We start from the raw sequence: 17,575 nt of genomic DNA, 5'->3' as shown, positions 1-17,575 counted from the left end.
TCTTGTTTATAAATAGTTTGATTTTGTTGCTATGCGTATAAAATATTTATTTATGTGTAGTTTCTCCTCTAAGCACTATTCAACTATCTTTTGTCTGCCGCTACTTAGGAGCTAATTAAATGTGATTATTGTATCCTTTGAGGTAATTATGATGAATTATGGCCTTGCCCAATGAAGGTGGCTAATTGGTGTACTTGAGGGCTTCGTAATATCCACCGCCGCCATTGAGAGCCACCGAAGTTGGGGGCGGGGTGATGGGCGGCAAGTAAACCGGTTTGCGATCGATGGGCGAATGGTCGATCACATGATTGCCACCGGATTGCGATGGCGGCGGGGTTATGGACGCGTGGTTTTGGTGGATGGACCCATGGTTCTGGAGGTGATGCTGATGGTGGTGGTGGTGGGCTTGAGCCTGGGCCTGCGCTTGTGCCTGCTGAATACTGGATAGTCCGGGAAGTTGCTGCAAAGAAATCGAGCGGAGACCTGCGGAAAAACGTAGAGAAAAAAACCGATTAAAATTGCAGCTCTCGTTTTATGGACAAGCGCTAAAACTCACACTGCGCCGCTACGTCGGCGGCAACTATAAAAAAAAAGGGAGTCGATCGAGTGCGGCATAGATTACCATATGTTCTTGCCCCCGCCCTCGGTAATTCGAGATGTGAACCGTCAGCAATTAAATTACCCTGATTGACGCGAACACCCAGGATTATGATCCCCTTTTCAAAGATCTGCCCTGCACCCTTCAAGTGGCTGCACTTGAAAAAAAAAAACTTTACTACTACAGATTTGTTGTGTAAGTTAAAAACACCAAGTCAATCTGTTATGTAAACTGAATATATTGAAATGATAAAAAATTCCACCTAAGTAGATTACACAAATGTTAAAGTATTAAAAAAATTGGTATCATAAATAAGATTCAAAGTTAGATTTTAATCTTCATATATGTTAAAGAAAAATGTTTCAAACTAACGCCGAAAAATAAAGATTGGATTAGCACGTGCTAAACCAAATCTTATTAAAAAAGTGTTATGAAATCAATGATTTAATCTTGCACTTTAATTTTGAATTTACAATTGGATAAACTCTTATTAATTTAATATTATTTCAAGTGAATAATTTAAAAATACGGAAAAAGATAGTTATTTAAAAAAAAAACTCAAAATATTGATGATGTGGCAGTGTCTTAAATTCTTTTCTCTTTAACACTTTAGAGTTTCTTTTAAACTAACTAAGACTTTATAATAAATTAATTGTCACTAACTAAGTTGTTTTGACTATTTTATCTAGCAATATTTTTTTAAATTTATTTGCATTAATTTTGAACTGGTTTTATAAAGTTGCACATTTATTTTGAAGCTAATACTGACTAGACCGTTTCTCGCAGTGCCTTCCGACCCTCATTGCTTTCTGGGGCGTCTCACTTACCGTTGTCCAGGCTGCCGGCACTTGTTGCATAGGAATAGCCCGCGGCCACGAGATTCGCGGTTGGCGCATAATCGCTTTGAAGCACCGCCGCGGATCCCAGCGGAGAACTGGAGGAGCCCGCCGCCGAGGGCGCCATTCCCAGGGCGGAGTGGGCCAGCGGGGGCGTGCAGGCGGACGCATTGGGGTTGCCGCCAGCTGCCAGGCAGGATATGTTCGAGTACTGCGGCAGGGGACCCACGCCCATGCCCACCGAGGAGGGGCCGCTGTGGGCGGCGTGGGCGTTCCACGGATCCCCGAATCCTTGACCGCCAGCCGGTGAGACTCCATTAGCTCCGGCTGATGTGTAATCATAGCTAGCGAAGGCGGGCGAGGCATAGAAGTTGGCATTGTCCTGGTGGGTAAAAAATATAGATTAGAAAAGTATAAAAAAAAAAGCAAAAAACCATTGTGTATACTTTAAGTTGTTCTAACAAAATTATTTTTCAAAAAATGTCTTTGCAATAACAATGGTTTTTACATTAAAACGCTAATTCTAAATTTTTCTAAGCAATACAATTTAAATAAAAAACGTATTCTAGTTATTAGTCTTGTATTCATTCAAATAATAATAGTCCAAATTTTGTTTTAATAATTTAAAAAAATTCAATTTCAATAAGAAACATTTTAGGATATTTTCAGAGATATGTAATTCTTGATTTATAAATACTTTTCCAAACTTACCATTCCCGCATCGCCATAGCTGCCAGCGTAGTATCCATTGGCATGACCGGCGTATGGTTTGACCTTGATCTTGGACCGATAGCCCCTTGGTCGACGTCTCAAGCTGCCCTCGTCCTCGAAGAGATGCGCCGAGTTCTCGTCGATGGTCCAGTAGTTGCCCTTTCCCGGCTTACCCACGCCCATGCCTTTTGGCAGCTTCTTGAAGCACTCGTTTAAGCTGAGATTGTGGCGCACTGAGTTTTTCCAGCCCACATACGGTCCACGAAAGAATTCATAGCTGTACAGAGAAAAAAATAGTCCAATTAAGCATAAATAAAGTATTTTAAACTATTGTATATCTCCCAAAAGTTCTTTAAAATGCTTTAAACGTTTGACAAAGCTTGCGAACCTTTTAAAACTTATATAGTTTTTAATAGGTAACTGACTTAACTAAAAATTAGAATTTGATTGGCTTAATCAAGAATTTGAAATGACTTTTTGAAAATATGCAGTTTCTCTTTCTTTTTCTCAAAAGACAAGCGTCAAAAGACGAAAATTGATAATCGAGCGTTTATTTATTCTACAGCTCTTGCGAAACTCAATTAAAACTTTTTTTTTTTGAACGAACGGAGTTCGGCGTCAAAAAAAAAAGAAAGAAACGATGTCAGCTTAAAAGCCTCTCACGCATGTGGAATTCCCTCCTTCCCCGGCTTTCCCCTTTTTAAGCTCAAGTGGATCTCCGTCTCGTCGCCGAAATCGAAATCCAAACAAGCGGAGCGTAATATGAGCTATCTGAAGGATGCGCATGCGGCAAGCCGAGTTGGCTAAATAGAATCGGAGGCAAGTAAATAAACCCAAGCGACACATTTTTGTTGTCGCCCGACATTGATCGCACGACTGGATCGGTATTATTATCCCACATTTGACCGCTGGCTATGCCGGAGTGTCGATATCGCCAATTGGCTCCGTCTGATCCGTCTGATCCGTCCGAGATGCCGCCACCAGTCTTCAATTCTAGTTCATTAAAGGGCGGATTTTTTTTCACGGATTACTAATTTTGAATCGTTTTTTTATAGTTTGCTAAGATATGACTGCTACTCTCAAAACAATATAGTTTAATTAGCCGTTTTTAATATAATTTACAAAAAAAAACTCAGCCTTACACACTTTTTTGTATTTTTTGAAGCAAAAAAAAAAGTTGGTTTTATATTAACTTCACCAAAAACTAATTAAATACCCTAAATTTTAATTAAAATTTGCAGTTAATTTATCGGACCTTTAAATAGTAAATGTTCTTAAAGCTTTGTAATTATTTAGAAAAAATATTGAATAATATTTGCGTTAATAATTGTGAAACCGTCTTAATGGTATGCATAAAGTAGCTTTTTAGCTTTAAATTTTAATACCAAAATTTAGCTTACAGGTATGATAAAAAAAAAACAAGTCTTTGTCTATTTTTGGCACTTCAGAATTTCTTGGAAAATAACTAAATAAATATTTTTTCCAATCTCATCTTCTTGGTTAAGTAAGTAATGTTCCTGTTGCCATTTTTGTGGCATTTTTTCAGTGGTAATATCAAAATGCACTTGTCGAAATCCCCTGCGAATTACCTCTTCTGCAAATAAGCGTAGATTTCGGAGAGAGTTAGTTTCCCAGTGGGCGACTCCTTGATCGCTTGGCCGATCATGTTGATGTAGCTGAGGGCTGGTTTCTCTGGCCGTCGGGTGCCCGACTTCTTGGTGGTGTCCGGAGTGCTGGGTATATCCTGGTTGATGGGGCCACCTCCTCCTCCTCCACCGCCTCCTCCCCCCGCCGAACCCTTGATCGCCTGAGGATTCTGACTGGGTGGCGAGGAATCGGACTCATTCAGCGACTTGGCAGGCGAGGAACTCGAACTGGAGTAGTTCAGGACAGGCATCCCGTGGGCATTGCTGATCACCTGACTCGGCGAGGCGGAGATGCGCGGCAGGTAGGCACCACCAGGCGAGTGCTGGAGCTGCTGCGGCTGCACCTGCTGCGGCGGCTGTGGCTCCACCTCGTGACTGGTCAGCAGTTGGTAGTCATTCGCACTCAGTATGGTGTTGTTCGAGCAGTACTTAATCGTGGACGTGTACTGATGGTTCATCGGCTGCAACTGAACCTGCAATGGCTGCGCCTTGGGCGTGGAGCTCACGTACTGCAGATCCTGCGGCAGATCCGTGGGCGTCTTCGAATTGGATTGCGGGGAGGCGGATCCCGCCGAATGGGCCTGGGAATGGGCCTGGGAATGGGTCTGGGCCGTCATCAGGACCCCATACGGTGGTATGGGGCTCGAGGAGGCCGGCGGAGTGCCCATGCTGTGCAGGGCACTCAGACTATAATGCTGGGCGGCCGAAACGGGCGTGGCGGTGGGCGCGACATCCATATAGTGCTTGAGCTCCATATACCCAATGTTTGGCTTCTCGTCGACCATCTCCGTGGGTGATTCACCGCCACCCATTGTCTGGTAATTGCCTACAGTTAATAGATTCCCCGAGCGGTATAGATGCCCAGTTTGGGCGTGACTGTGGGCGTGACTGTGGGTGTGTGTGTGGGTGTGGACGTGGCCAAATGGCGGGTGGGCACGGGGATCATGGTAGTAGCCCAGCTGATCCATTGTCATAACCGATCGATCCGACACCTCCTCACTCTTGATCATTTTCACTTGAGTTTCTCTTATCAAACACTTGTTTTTTTAAATATTTTTTTAAAATTTTCTTTTTGGATTGGCTTTCAAAAACTCAGTTTCTTAAACTAAAACTAAAACGCGCGTTTTTTTCCGGCGGAGTTCTGGTTTTTCTAACCGCTGGAAGACCGCACCGCTTGGCTATTCTCGCTCGACTGACGGCAGATCGGTCCTGGAGCAAAGCTGAAACCACGATCCCATCCGATGCGATCCACTTGAGTTGCCATCGGCCGGAATTCTTTTTTTAGTACGCCCACGCCTTACGCAAATCGCTCGATATTCTCTCTTTCTCTCGGCTTTCCCATGTGTTCATATATGTTTGGATTGTTCTCTTCTTATTTTTCTCGCCGCCAATTGGCTCATCCACAGGGTTTTCCGCTCCGAGAAAATGCAAATGAATTGGAATTCTCACTGCATCAGGTCTCTGACTTGGGGACTGCGGTTATTGGAGTACGTAAGGCTAGGGAACTTTGGTATGCCAGGTATCTCGGAGACTTAAATGGGAACATAGGGAAAGTCGAGCCCTAAACGGCTTTAATTACTAGGGGTAAGATATAAAAGATAATACAATCAGACATTTTTTAACACAAATAAGATTATATAAAAGTTGATTCTGTTACAAAACAAGAGACAAGTATGTAAAATGAAAACAAATCTAAGCTAAAGTAATCAACTGCATTTGGGTAAAGATTAAATGGTCTAAAAATATTGCAATTAGAATTTTAATAAATAAAGACACTTTTTTCAATTGTCTTAATTGTCTTCTTTATCCAGTTTTAGGTAAAATAAACAATAAGGGAAGGGCTTTAGTATTATATTGCGATTTCTAAGTAAGTATTAAGTATAGTATTGCATTTTAAGTTTAGAACTTGAAATTTCACCCAGTAAATATTAAAAATGTTTACTTTATTATCATACTTCAAAGAAAGGAAACAATTTCCAGTGGCACAAATTTAAAGCGTTTAGTTCAACCACATATTTGCAATAATTAATTTTAGTCAGCATTTGGGCAGATAAATTTTAGCAGCTGAACCGCTTGTTTTGTAAACATGGCCTCTGTGTATAAATGCAATAATTGGTTCAAAGCGTTATTAAATCTATCCTGCACTTGCACCCCCGTGACCCCAAAGATCTCGATCGGAACCCACTCATTACTGACTCATTATGGTTATTATTTCCGACACGAATCGAATTCGGATTGAGTTAAACCATTGGCAACCTTTGTTCACCCACCTCCCCGCTGGGAGGCCTCTTTACCCCGTGGCCAGTCAACAGTTAATAAATAGTCAAAAGCAGAAAGAGATCCTCGAAGATCGAACCCCGCAATTAGCGCGAATGAATTAACGTTTAGCGGTGCCAGCGGATTCGGTGGAAAAAAGGAAGCTGCCGTCGCTGGAGGCGGCATTCGAATTTCGAAACGAGCTGTTAATTGATTTAGTCGTTGCCTGGCACGGATCCGGACTGTGTTCGAGATCGGGAATGGGAATGGGAACGGGAGCGGTACTGGAAGCCGGAGGGGGGATCATACGGCCGGAGAATGGGCCGTGCAGCAGCACCTCTGAGTGCCGCCATTGCTGTCGGCACTACGCCGCCTCGTTGGCAGCAGGGCGACCGTGACGGAGACGAAATCATGGGCGTAGAAGGGGGCTTAAAAAAAAAATTAACTTTTCAAACATAAAATTCAGCAGGTTAAAGTTTGTCCCATTCTAATAATTGAAGATCGCCTTCTATAAAAAATTATACATTATTTTAGGACAAAAAAAAATTCAAAAAAAAAAAATTAAAAGCCCTACTTCCCTCTTAAGGATCCAAAAATTATTATTTGACACAAAAATAACATTATTATGACAAAAATCATATTTTAAAGCATAAATTAGCTCTTATTTCTTAAGGAATCACCCTCTGGGTCGATATCATTAAGTGGTTAAAAAACAGAATTTTTTCCAAATGAATAGGATTACGAGTATATATATTTAGCATATGTTTTGTGTTGAATAGTGCTTTTAACAATTAAAAAAATATTAGGTCGGCGGTCCAGATCATTAATACTTAAATCAAATTTTTAAAAACTTTAAAACTATTTCATAAACTATAAATTTAAAACAAAATTCTTTTGCAGGTTAATCACTGGTTTTGGCAACCCAACAATCATATTCCATTTATCTAAGGACATATTCTCTGAAATGATATAATAAATAAAATAATAATAATAGCATTAACACCCCTTTCAGCGAGGCCCCCTCGACTACGCCCCTGAACCGAGTCGATGGCGACGCCGCTCTCTATCGCTCCCCCTTGCTCTGAAGCTGTCGCTTTCTCGCTTTCTCCTTCGCTGTCGCCGGGGCAACGATTTAATTCCCCAAAGACGAAACGAGATACACAGGGGCGCGCACAAAGATACAGATACATTTTGTGGTGCCGGCGGTGGGAGGGACACACGGGGGCGGAGTTTTGTTTACATTTCACGAAATTCTATTTGTCGACGACGTCGGGCATTGATTGAGAAAATCGAAGGAGAGAAAATTCCGCTCGCTACTTTTATTTTCTGACTGTCTTGCGGACGCGGCCTGAAAGATATTTTAATTTCATCCGCCACTTTTTTTCCGCCCGTATATCAAGCCACTCGCCATTTTCTGTGAATTTCCCAGAAGACCATTCGGGTTTTCCGAATTGTAGAATTCCTCCGTCTTTAGTAATTTCCATCGGGCATTCAGATATTTTTCACTTTTGGCCATTTTTCTTGCCGCTTCTGCGGTTTGGAGGCCATAAATTAATTTTACTTTTGATTATTATTACTTCTCCTTTTTTCGTTGTTTTTTTCTGATTTTTTCGTTTGGCCCGCTGTTTTTGTTTTGTGCACATTCAGGAATTTTTCTGCGAGTGAGGAATAAATTAAGCAGGCCACCAATATCTCACAGACCCTGATATGGCGGGAAATTAATTAATTGCTCTGTTCGGCGATGGATTCCCAGAACCCGAGAAATAATGTTCGATTAGCCTGGCAATAATTTACAAAAAGGTGTAGAAACCATTAACGATTTATTGTTTTCACATAAGGTTTATTTACTAAAATTAATGTGGCCACAAGAAAGGTTAATACTTTAATATTTTAAATTGTTTTTAAATATATTAAATTATAAACCTCAATACCTATGAAAATTATCCAGGCTCTAATAAAACATTATCATTGAGCTCTTTCCGTTGGTTCATTTAACAATTGCTATTTTTATAGACAGAACAAATAATTGTATTTTTTCAAAGATCTTTCAATAATGAATTATTCTCGTATCTATGGAATAGTTTCAAGGACAAATACATTCAATAGTAAAATTCATGTTTTTCCTCGACAAATTGATTTATGAGGGAGGGATTACATTAACTGCCCACTGAATATTTACTGCAAAATTGATCAAAGATTTCCCGACCATATTTTGACAGTTTCCGTTTCAGAAAAATGTTTGCCAAGAATTTTCCAATATGGTTTCCCTCCGCTGATTTTATTTTTGCATTTCCCGATACGACATCTTGTCTTTATAGCCGATTATTTATAGCCAGTGTCCGACCGAAATGCACTGGCCACCCAGCGAGCGAATGCGTCATCTTAACTGGGTCAACAGTTCCGCCTGTGGATTCCAGCCATCTTGGACTTGGACCCCTCAACTCAGAAGACTTTTCACCTTGCTTAGCCCATGAGTGAGCTCTTCTTGTGGTCATAACAGATCCATAAACACAGACAAGGGAATTCCCAAACAATAGTCGTCATCGTTCCACATTGTTGTTCCATTTTCAAGTTCAGATAATCATAATAAAGATAAGTTGGCATAGACGGAAGGCGCGCTTCTTGTTTTGCTTTTAATTTTAATGTTAATGTTATTAAATGGCCGAAAATTGTTTACTACTATGGCTGTTGTAAACAAAATTATGTATACGACGCGTTGAGCCGGCTGATCTTCGATTCTATCCCAGGCGATCCCATTGATGCCCGTTTGCTGCTCCTGGATGGGCATCGCATCTCAGGCATTGTTTAAACTGTAGTTTTAATAAACATTTAACAATTAAACGCTGTACTCTAAACACAACACCAGCAACCAGCAACCACCAACCATCAACCACCAACAACTTTTGTATACAAGAAGAAGCCGCATTGGGATTTGTTTTTGCACACTGACCTACAACAACTGGTGAAAGCAAACAATTGCACCTAAACCGATCCTCGATCGCCCGATCCACGCCCCCTGGCTTATTAAACAGTCTTCCAATAAATAATCAAATAGAAGAAGCAGAGAGCCTGAGGAAAAATCCGACAAAATTTCAAAATATTTACACAGAGTTTTCGAACCGAAAATTATGCCGTCTAGTTAAACTTCACTGCCCCTCGCCCACCATCGATTGGCCAAGACTTTGTTTAAATATTTACATTCTGCTGTGCGCAATTTGTTGCTTAGATCTCACTCTAAACGATTCCGATCTGGGTGCCCCCAGATTTTGTTTATCACAGTCTTGATTAGGATCACGTGTTGTGGCCAAAAACCAAAATTCAAATATACAAACACCGCATTATTTGCCTTTTTTAACTAGCTACGATTTAAGTTGTTATTGCTCTTTCCCACGACTGTAATTATGTGTTTGTAAATATTTATGAATTTCCACGTTTTATTTCCCATTAAATGCGAGCAGTTCTGTTTAAGTGGATTCGATCTTGTTTGGGCTAACGCGGTTGACAAACCTGAGTGGAATAAACACTAAAATGATGGCCCAAAGTTCAAAAAGGTAAATTCAGGGGGAGGGTGAAAGCATTTTAGCTGGGATTTATAAATAAGGAAAACACACAAGAAATTAAACAGAAGACGGAAGCGGAAAAAGTTTTAATAAGTTCATAGAAAGCTAGATTAAAGGGATGGAACTTATGATTCTAATAAAATTAATGGAATAATTAGTGAAGTAAATCCATTGGCCTTAAGAAAATTTGGCAACCAAAATGATATGATTCAGAAAATAACAAAAATCCCAAACAAGAAACAAGTTCTTAATTTTGCATAAATATCTGCCCACAACTTAATAAATATTAATGCATTTATTTAAATAAAGATAAAGTGTTAGAAAGAAACCGAATACATTTTTTAAAAGTTAAAGACGAATATATATTTTTCAATAACGAGATAATACTAAATTGGCTTTAAATAATATCTAGGTAAGTATGAAAACCAATTGCAAATGAAGACAATCTGTCTAATATTTAAAAATAATTGCCTAAAACTTAAGCTAAGACACTGAATGAATGTTGGCATTGCCAGTAAATTAAAATTTATGCTAATATAGGTATTCAAACATTTCCAGAAGACTAAAATGTAAATTAGTTTTGCCGCTTTTAAAATGTGAAAATTCCTTTGTTCTTTTGGCTTTAACTGTGCTGTACTTGTTTCGGTTAATTGCATTTTCGGCCCTCGCCTCCTGTTGTGACCAACGATTGCCACACTTTGGCAGTTCCACACTTTAGTTGGCCATAAACACCTTGGCCGCTGTGAAATGTACGGCTGTGTGTGTGTGTGTGTGTGTTTGCACGAATCCAAGATGGGCGCCTTGCGCAAGATGGCCAAGAATCTGCCGTCGGGCTGTCGGTGCCATTGCCAAACTATGCAAACTATGGGCAGACGCAGTTAAAGTTCAGAGACGCCTCCAAATCCCCCATCCCCCATCCCCCATCCTCAATGATGCCCCTATTGGCGCTTTGCGCCATTCAACTGTCGAAGCTGGCGCAATAAAATCGAACAATTTATAGACTTGCGATCCATTTGGTGCGCAATAATTGCGCCAAATGTACAAAAATTAAGAAAAAAAAGAAACGGGTCAGAAGAAACACAGAGAGCGATTCTACAAATTACTTTGAAAAAGACCCAAAAGAAACGCTGGCCACTTCGGAACCGATCCCCGAAAAACCGATCGCATCCGATTCTCCACTTTGGCTGCTGTTGTTTAGCTTTTAGTTTAATGGCCGGTACTTAAAATGCGTTGACTCACGGCCAACTGAAGAACGGGAAACTGAAACTGGAACTGGAATTGGCGATTTACACGCTTTTCATCGCCCAATCGATTCCGCAACGTTGGCAGTAATTAATCTTTCCGCTTAAGCACCCTTGCCAAAACGGCTGATCACACATAACGACCTACGATCTACAATATCCAGTCTTTTGGTCTTTCTCTTGCAATCCGCAATCGAAGATTTCGATCTTGTATCTTGTATCTTGTATCTCCGATCGCCTCCATGGGATGGCATCTGTTTCGTTTCAATTGACGCTCATTGTCGTCATTGGTCCTCCCCTCAGCGTCTGTCTTCTCCTCTCTCCAATTCTTCCGTGTCGTTCGCTTTGTTCTTCCAGGGCTTTTGTAGACGCGTTTTTTACGGGTCTCTGTCTTTGGCCTTCGAGGGCAGCGCACCTGTGGGGCCTAAAAATATTCGGATCCGGGGAAAAACCATTGCTCAACATTGAAATGTCATGGGTTGTGTTCCACAGCTTGACAGTCGAATGATGGGACTATTAGCTTAAATGTTTTCACGCTTCCCAAGGATACATGGTTGAAAGTAAAAGTTTTCCCCCTTTTTTATTTGCCTTGATCACGAAGTCCACGAATGATTAGTTCACATAGTTCAAGGGGTTTGTGTTTCAGTTTAGATATGGAAGGCTTTAAGTCTCTACAATATGAACACTAAATCCCTTGATTTTAGGAAAAAATTACTTAATTTTAGGAATAATTGCCTTAAATTTGAACCTTCTTTTGGAAAACATCACCCAAAACGACGTTTATGGCAATAATTGTCTTGAAACTTAAGGCAATTATTCTAATTAAATTATCCCTAAAATTAAGACAAGGAAATTAGTTTACTGAGTGTTGTTGGATAAAATAATAATATAAATATTCAATAACATATAAATTATTATTATGAATAAGATTAACTGAAAACTACTTTAAAAATATTTAAAAAAAAATCGTTTCTCATTTGCAGAAAAAAAAGCAGCGCGGTTAAACCTTTTAATCTTAATTTGTTTTATAGAAAAAATCTTAATCCTTAATTTAGAACACCTTTGGACCCCCTCGAAACACAAGCAACCTAAGTTTTTTGGACAAGCAATCATCACTAGATCATTAGTAAAAAGACAAAACAAGATCAGAGGCGCAGACCGATATCGTGTTCAAGTGGCTTGCTGCGGAGGAAGAAGCCCAAAAGTAAATGTAAATTTAATTTTTGGTTTAATCGACGGCGACATCCTGACGCAGCAGTCGTCGTCTAATTATCCGCACCCATAAATCGGACCAATTGAGGCGCTGATGACAAATATTTTGACGTGGCGCCGCCTCGACGATTTCCCCGCTTTTCCAGCTCCCTTTTCCCAAATCGCAGTCCGAGGCTAATGATGTGTGGTCGCCACTTGAGATCGATTTTGGAAGCGGTAGCCACGGGTGACTGAAAACTCGGTTTGTAATTTTGTAACTGAAACCGAAAACCAAAACCAAAACTAGAAAATGCAAGGCAAGCAACCATTGAGCAGCGGAGCACCCATATGTCACATTCCGTACGGAATTCCTTCAGCACACAGCTCACAATTCTGGCTAACAACTCGTTTTGGCAGGACAAGATTATGATGAATGGATTAACTACTACAGCGCTCAGCACTGTATAAAGAATAAGAAAAATTCCTTTTAATTATTATAACTCAAAAAAATGGCAAGAACATTTTTTTTTATCATGAATATTGATCAAAAACCTTGAAATTTTAAAACCTAATCAAAGCAACTTTTTAATTTAACATGTCAAAATCAACTAAATTCACTTTTTCTGAGTTTAATTTTCAAAATTTGTAGTAGTATCGTTTTTAAGTAGTAGTATCGTTTTTAAGTGATTTTTCGGCGAACCTGTGCAAAAATGTATAGCATGCGAACTATCGCGGTTTTAAAACTAGGCAAAGGTCTAATGTGCCCTCGCCTTCGTGCTGGTTCCTCAAATAAAGGCGATTCAAAGAAGGAGTCTTGTAAAAGCGAAGTATCCAAACAAAATGAGAAGGCAAAGAAGGATTTTTGTGGAAAAGGTAGGTAACCCCAATTACATTTTAGCTTTGCTAACCCTATTTCTTTTTAAGTCATACGACCTACCTCGCCCCGCTGTAACAAAAAGCCCGTCGGTAAAGATAATACAACCGGAGATAAGTGTAAGAAAAATTGAGAGAGTTTTCTGAGATTATGGCAACCACTGAAGCTAACCGGATAAATTTTTAAAAATAAAATTACTATAAACATAGTTTTTGAAGTCGTAGATTGCTCTGAAAAAAAGTTCAAAGTAAAATACATTTTTTCAGACGTCAATCCTAAAACACAGTTCGAAAATGTCCAGACTTTTGCTTCAGTGCCGCAGCACTTTGCTGGTCCTTCGCCATCAAACAGCAGTTGAGAATGAAAAGGGACTGTTCAGCAAGCTCGTGGATAAGTATACAACCTTCCGGAAGGAGGAAAAGCATGTGCCACAGGAGGAGGAACCGAAGAGGTCATAGGTACATAACCTTTAATTACCAGATTTTGTGATTTTGAACTATTTCCAAAGATAAGAAAAGAAGTAAGCATTTTTCTTACAGGCTAGGCCAGAAGTCGCCCCTTTCCGCACAAGATCATATAATGGCTAACAAATTACCATATTGTTGCCGGGGGCCCGACATGAATCGGGTCCATTTTACGGGCAGATCATAAAACGGAACGTGAACAGACATTATAAAGCCATAAAGCATCAACTATAATCTGGGCAAAAATAGCTTTGGGAAAACAGGCAATGCGCAGACTTAGGCAAGTGATATAATATCGCATTTACGATGTCTAAGCCCACGGCGATACAAAAGTCGGACTATATGGACCAAACGTATCAAAATTTAAAGCGAAAACAATTGATAGATAAAAGAGAATGTTTTGAATGAATTCTGAGTATTGTTAATGGGGGGGAAAACTGCACAACATCAGGTGGCAGGTGCTTAAAAGCTCCCACGTAACTCGTTGCAATCTTGAACTGCGATTTTCGAATCCCAGATGCAGGATTGCAAAGATTGGCAGAAATCCAGAACCCCGACGAACTAATAAATCCGACATCCGACAGTGGGTGGGTACTAAATGGTTCTCTGTTACCCCGCCTTTTTCGGTTCTTCCCATTTTTATGGCAATTCAATTGCATTGCCAGCGACTTTTGTTTCCTGCCGCCGACCGATTTTCCTCTTTTCCACGGGCAGGTTGCAACCGTATGGCCGTTTAAGATCTATATTTTCGGGTTTTCCTTTTCCCGATGTAAACAAAGAGATACATATACATATAACTCACCCCCTCCATGGTCACACTTGTCGGCCCAAGACGACCCAATGGTTGAAATACTTTTTTCCCAGCTCAATTCTTTTATTTTTACATTTTTTGTTGCCTTGGGGTGCGATTGATCGAACGGATCGGTGTAATATATGTTCGTTGCTCTGCTGTTTTTTTTTTTGGGTAATTATTACTTTATCGCAGTGTAAACAAATCGAAGCGGCTATTTTAGTTGAAGAGATTATTCGCCCTGCTTTTACGATTCTGCGGCCTCATTTCGTTGGCAAATCGTTGGAATTTATTGGCTTAATGGGGTTAGTCGGCGTCTGGGGTATCTTTAATGTGGGTTTTGCAAAAGGCAACATCTATTAAGCATAAATCAAATTTATCACTTGATTCATCACAGGACAATTTATGTGTTCGGAACTCTTAATTTGTTCTATATCAAATTGTTCTATATCAAGTTTCTTAGGCATAATTTGCAAATTCTTGGCATATTATAAGTTGCAAAACAAAAGATTTTGTTTTTTTCCATCGAATTTTGTGGTTAAAAAAGTTAAAAAATATAAAATTTCTTTAGTTTTTCCATTGATGAACCATTTCACTTCCACGTTATTTTTTATTTTCTCTACTTGTCGGCCTCTTAAAGCCTTTTGAAAAAGTGCCGAAAATCAATCGGATCATCCGATGATCGACGCCCGGAGAATCCATCAATACTCTTAAATGCTTCGCGTCTGCAGTCTGCAACTTCACTTGACTGCGACTGGAAATTGAAGGGGGAGTGTTAGATGGGTGATTTTGAAGGGAATTGAGGAGATTCCTGCCTGTCTGTTGCACCTTTCAACGGCCACAAAAAGATTCCAACCAAAACTAAATTTTCCAGCTTCCCGAATTATCGAGGTAATTAATCTTCACAATCTTGAGTTTGCCCTAGTGCCAGTAACACATGTGCCAAACTCTTTGTATAGACACTGAAAACATTTTTTTTAACCCTCTGTCTTTTTTTTTTTTTGATAACAATTTGTTACTTAATAACAAACTAAACGTTAGTTAAAGTAAACTAAGAATTTAAGCGCTAAAAATTAACATAAAAAACGTAATTATTCAGGCTTAAATTATAAATAAATAAAAAACCCTATAATGGAATACAAAATAAAAAAAGAGCTGCTAAGTTCCGAAACCAAACTGCTAAGTGTTCTAGCTAAAAAATAGTGTTCTTTTTTTCTTTATGTAATTTTAAAAATAACGAGTTCACCTTTCGAATTCATTAAAGGTATTTTAGAATATGTTTTTTGTATTGGGAAAAGCAAAAAATTAGAACTCTACAATACCTAGATTTTTCGAATGCCAGGTTTTATATTTAATGTGCCAGTGTTCTAATCACAAACGTGACTTTAGTTCATAATATTTTCTCTAAGTGAATGGTTTGTGAGGGTTTGCTAACGGTATGTATGTACATATCTATTTCAAGGCCTTGCCCATCCTTGTAATTGCTCCTTCGTCTTCTTCTCGCTGCTGTTTGCTTGGCAGCTTGTTGTTGTTTTTGGTTTTGGTGCCTAGTCTTCGTATTCTTCTTCTTTATGCCGATTGAAGTTTTGGATGAAATGCCGACGTTCGTCAAATTTGTTGGCATCAGCAAACAGTTTGGGATTCATGGTGCAGCAACAACAATAACAATGCGGGCAGCATGCGCCTGATCTGCTGGCTGTGAGTGCGACTGAGAGGGCAAGAAAAGACCACCCAAAGTGCAGCATTGCTCCATACGCCCCATCCCCCATCCCCCTCGCACACCCATGGAAAAACCGCACAAATCCATATTTCTCTAGCCTGCGCTTTTTACGATAATTTACAGTGGGGGGGGGGGGGGGGGTGGATGGTGAAGAAGCTGAAGCGATCATTCATTCATAAGGCAGTGGGTTCCAGATCCAGATCCAGATCCCGATCTCCTTATTCCCCCCCTCCCCCCTACTGCGCCCCTCCAAAAATGCCGCACATTTCGTGTAAACATGTGTAAATCATGACCCGTTGATGGCCCCTATTTACAGGGGCGCACGCGAGGGGATGCGGAGTGGGGGCCACATGTGACGTCCTCCGGCGACGGTGAAACTTTTGCACTGCGACCCCATCCTCATCTTCCTGCCTCGGCTTTGCATCTTTTTGTTTAGATAAATTAGCTGCGGAAAGCCCTCCACGATCGACGAATTTCTTTTTATATCATCGATTTGGGAGTACAAGAGAAGAATCTCTACTAAAACATACAAGGCTAATGGAATTTTTCGTACCCAAAACTCAAGTGATAATAATCCATAAAGAGTGTAAGGTTAATTTACATTTCTTTTCATACGTTATAATTATTTGCTCAAAAACGCTTCTGCTCAGATTTTAATAATACCTGCAATGCCCAAAATGAAAATATTTTTATCTCGAAATTGTTATAATTTTTTTGTAAAGGACAATGTTAAACAATAAAAAATATAATGGTTTTTAATCTAAAATGAGTGTTTTAAATGAGAAGCTCATTACATTACATATTTATAATTTATAAAGCAACTCAAAATGTCTGGGCTAGCGGAGCTTGACTGTAGCAACACCAAATGCAACTGCAAGCATTTGGAATCCAAAAATGGTATTGTCCCAACGGCAAATATTATTATTATTTATGCCAGGGCTCTGAGAACTTTTTTCGGCCGGCTTGCGTGCATATTGCAGGGGGAGAAAGAGAGCAATGAGTGTGGGATGAAAGGGGCAGACGATCGCCTGCATTTCGGAGCAATAACATATTTTCGGTTATGTTTGTTTATACTTAACGCGCTATAACAACAAACAAAAGCCGAAAGGCAAAGGGCAAGTTGGACATAATGAAATTATGGCTAGTGACTGACCAGACGAAACAAGATCATTTGGGTTGGCTTAATAACTCGGAGTCATATTAAATTAAGGATATTAAAATGTTTTTTGATTAATTAAATTCTTTTCAAAGTGTCCGCCCAGGAAGAGGGTAAATAAGACGAGTTGGCAGGTCTTCGCAACTGTTTGTGACGTAACCATTGCCCTATACCAAAATAGTGGCGTTCTTACACCTAGCCACTGCTGCCAGTTCTTTTGTGTAGCAGTGGGGCCCGAGCTGCCACCCTTGCACATAGTGGAGTTTGCCGTACAACCAACATTGCCACATGTTCGGCCATACTCCGCAGTTAGTGAAGACATCCTCCCTATTTAGCGGAGACCCAGTAACGCCAGAAAAACAATATGCGATCGTTAGAGCTGGATAAACATCGATAAGCCCTGCCAAACATCGATACGACCATGAAACACCGATGTTTCACCGTTGGTTTCCCGCCTCTCACAGAGAATGTTAGAAAAACGTCGATCTAAGAAGTAAACAGTGGCGAGAAAATATCGTTAGAGACGGATAAG

General features: G+C 40.0%; 2 protein-coding genes across 6 annotated transcripts; one reads left to right on the top strand and one right to left on the bottom strand.

The window, feature by feature from the left end:
* Window positions 1-4,972, bottom strand: LOC128258229 (forkhead box protein biniou). Its single transcript, XM_052989738.1, has 4 exons — window positions 3,735-4,972; window positions 2,146-2,422; window positions 1,426-1,816; window positions 1-483 (listed from the first exon to the last, which is right to left on the bottom strand). The coding sequence occupies exons 1-4, from the start codon at window positions 4,799-4,801 to the stop codon at window positions 182-184; spliced, it is 2,037 nt and encodes a 678-aa protein (XP_052845698.1). The 5' UTR covers window positions 4,802-4,972; the 3' UTR covers window positions 1-181.
* A 7,644-nt stretch (window positions 4,973-12,616) lies between these two features.
* LOC128258329 (uncharacterized) lies at window positions 12,617-13,786 on the top strand. 5 transcript variants are annotated; one of them, XM_052989904.1, is made up of 4 exons: window positions 12,617-12,912; window positions 12,964-13,032; window positions 13,180-13,371; window positions 13,439-13,786. In XM_052989904.1, exons 1-3 carry the CDS (start codon window positions 12,880-12,882, stop codon window positions 13,369-13,371), a joined length of 294 nt encoding a protein of 97 aa, XP_052845864.1. In that variant the 5' UTR covers window positions 12,617-12,879; the 3' UTR covers window positions 13,439-13,786. The 5 variants fall into 5 exon arrangements, with proteins under 5 accessions (XP_052845864.1, XP_052845863.1, XP_052845862.1 ...); XM_052989903.1 differs by having other exon boundaries at window positions 13,435-13,786; XM_052989902.1 differs by having other exon boundaries at window positions 13,432-13,786.
* The last annotated feature ends 3,789 nt before the right edge of the window (window positions 13,787-17,575 follow it).

This window comes from Drosophila gunungcola, assembly GCF_025200985.1.
Source record: "Drosophila gunungcola strain Sukarami chromosome 3L unlocalized genomic scaffold, Dgunungcola_SK_2 000003F, whole genome shotgun sequence".
Classification (NCBI taxonomy): Eukaryota; Metazoa; Arthropoda; class Insecta; order Diptera; family Drosophilidae; genus Drosophila; species Drosophila gunungcola.
Note: the sequence above shows the minus strand (reverse complement) of the source record. Positions and strands in the feature narration are given on the sequence as shown.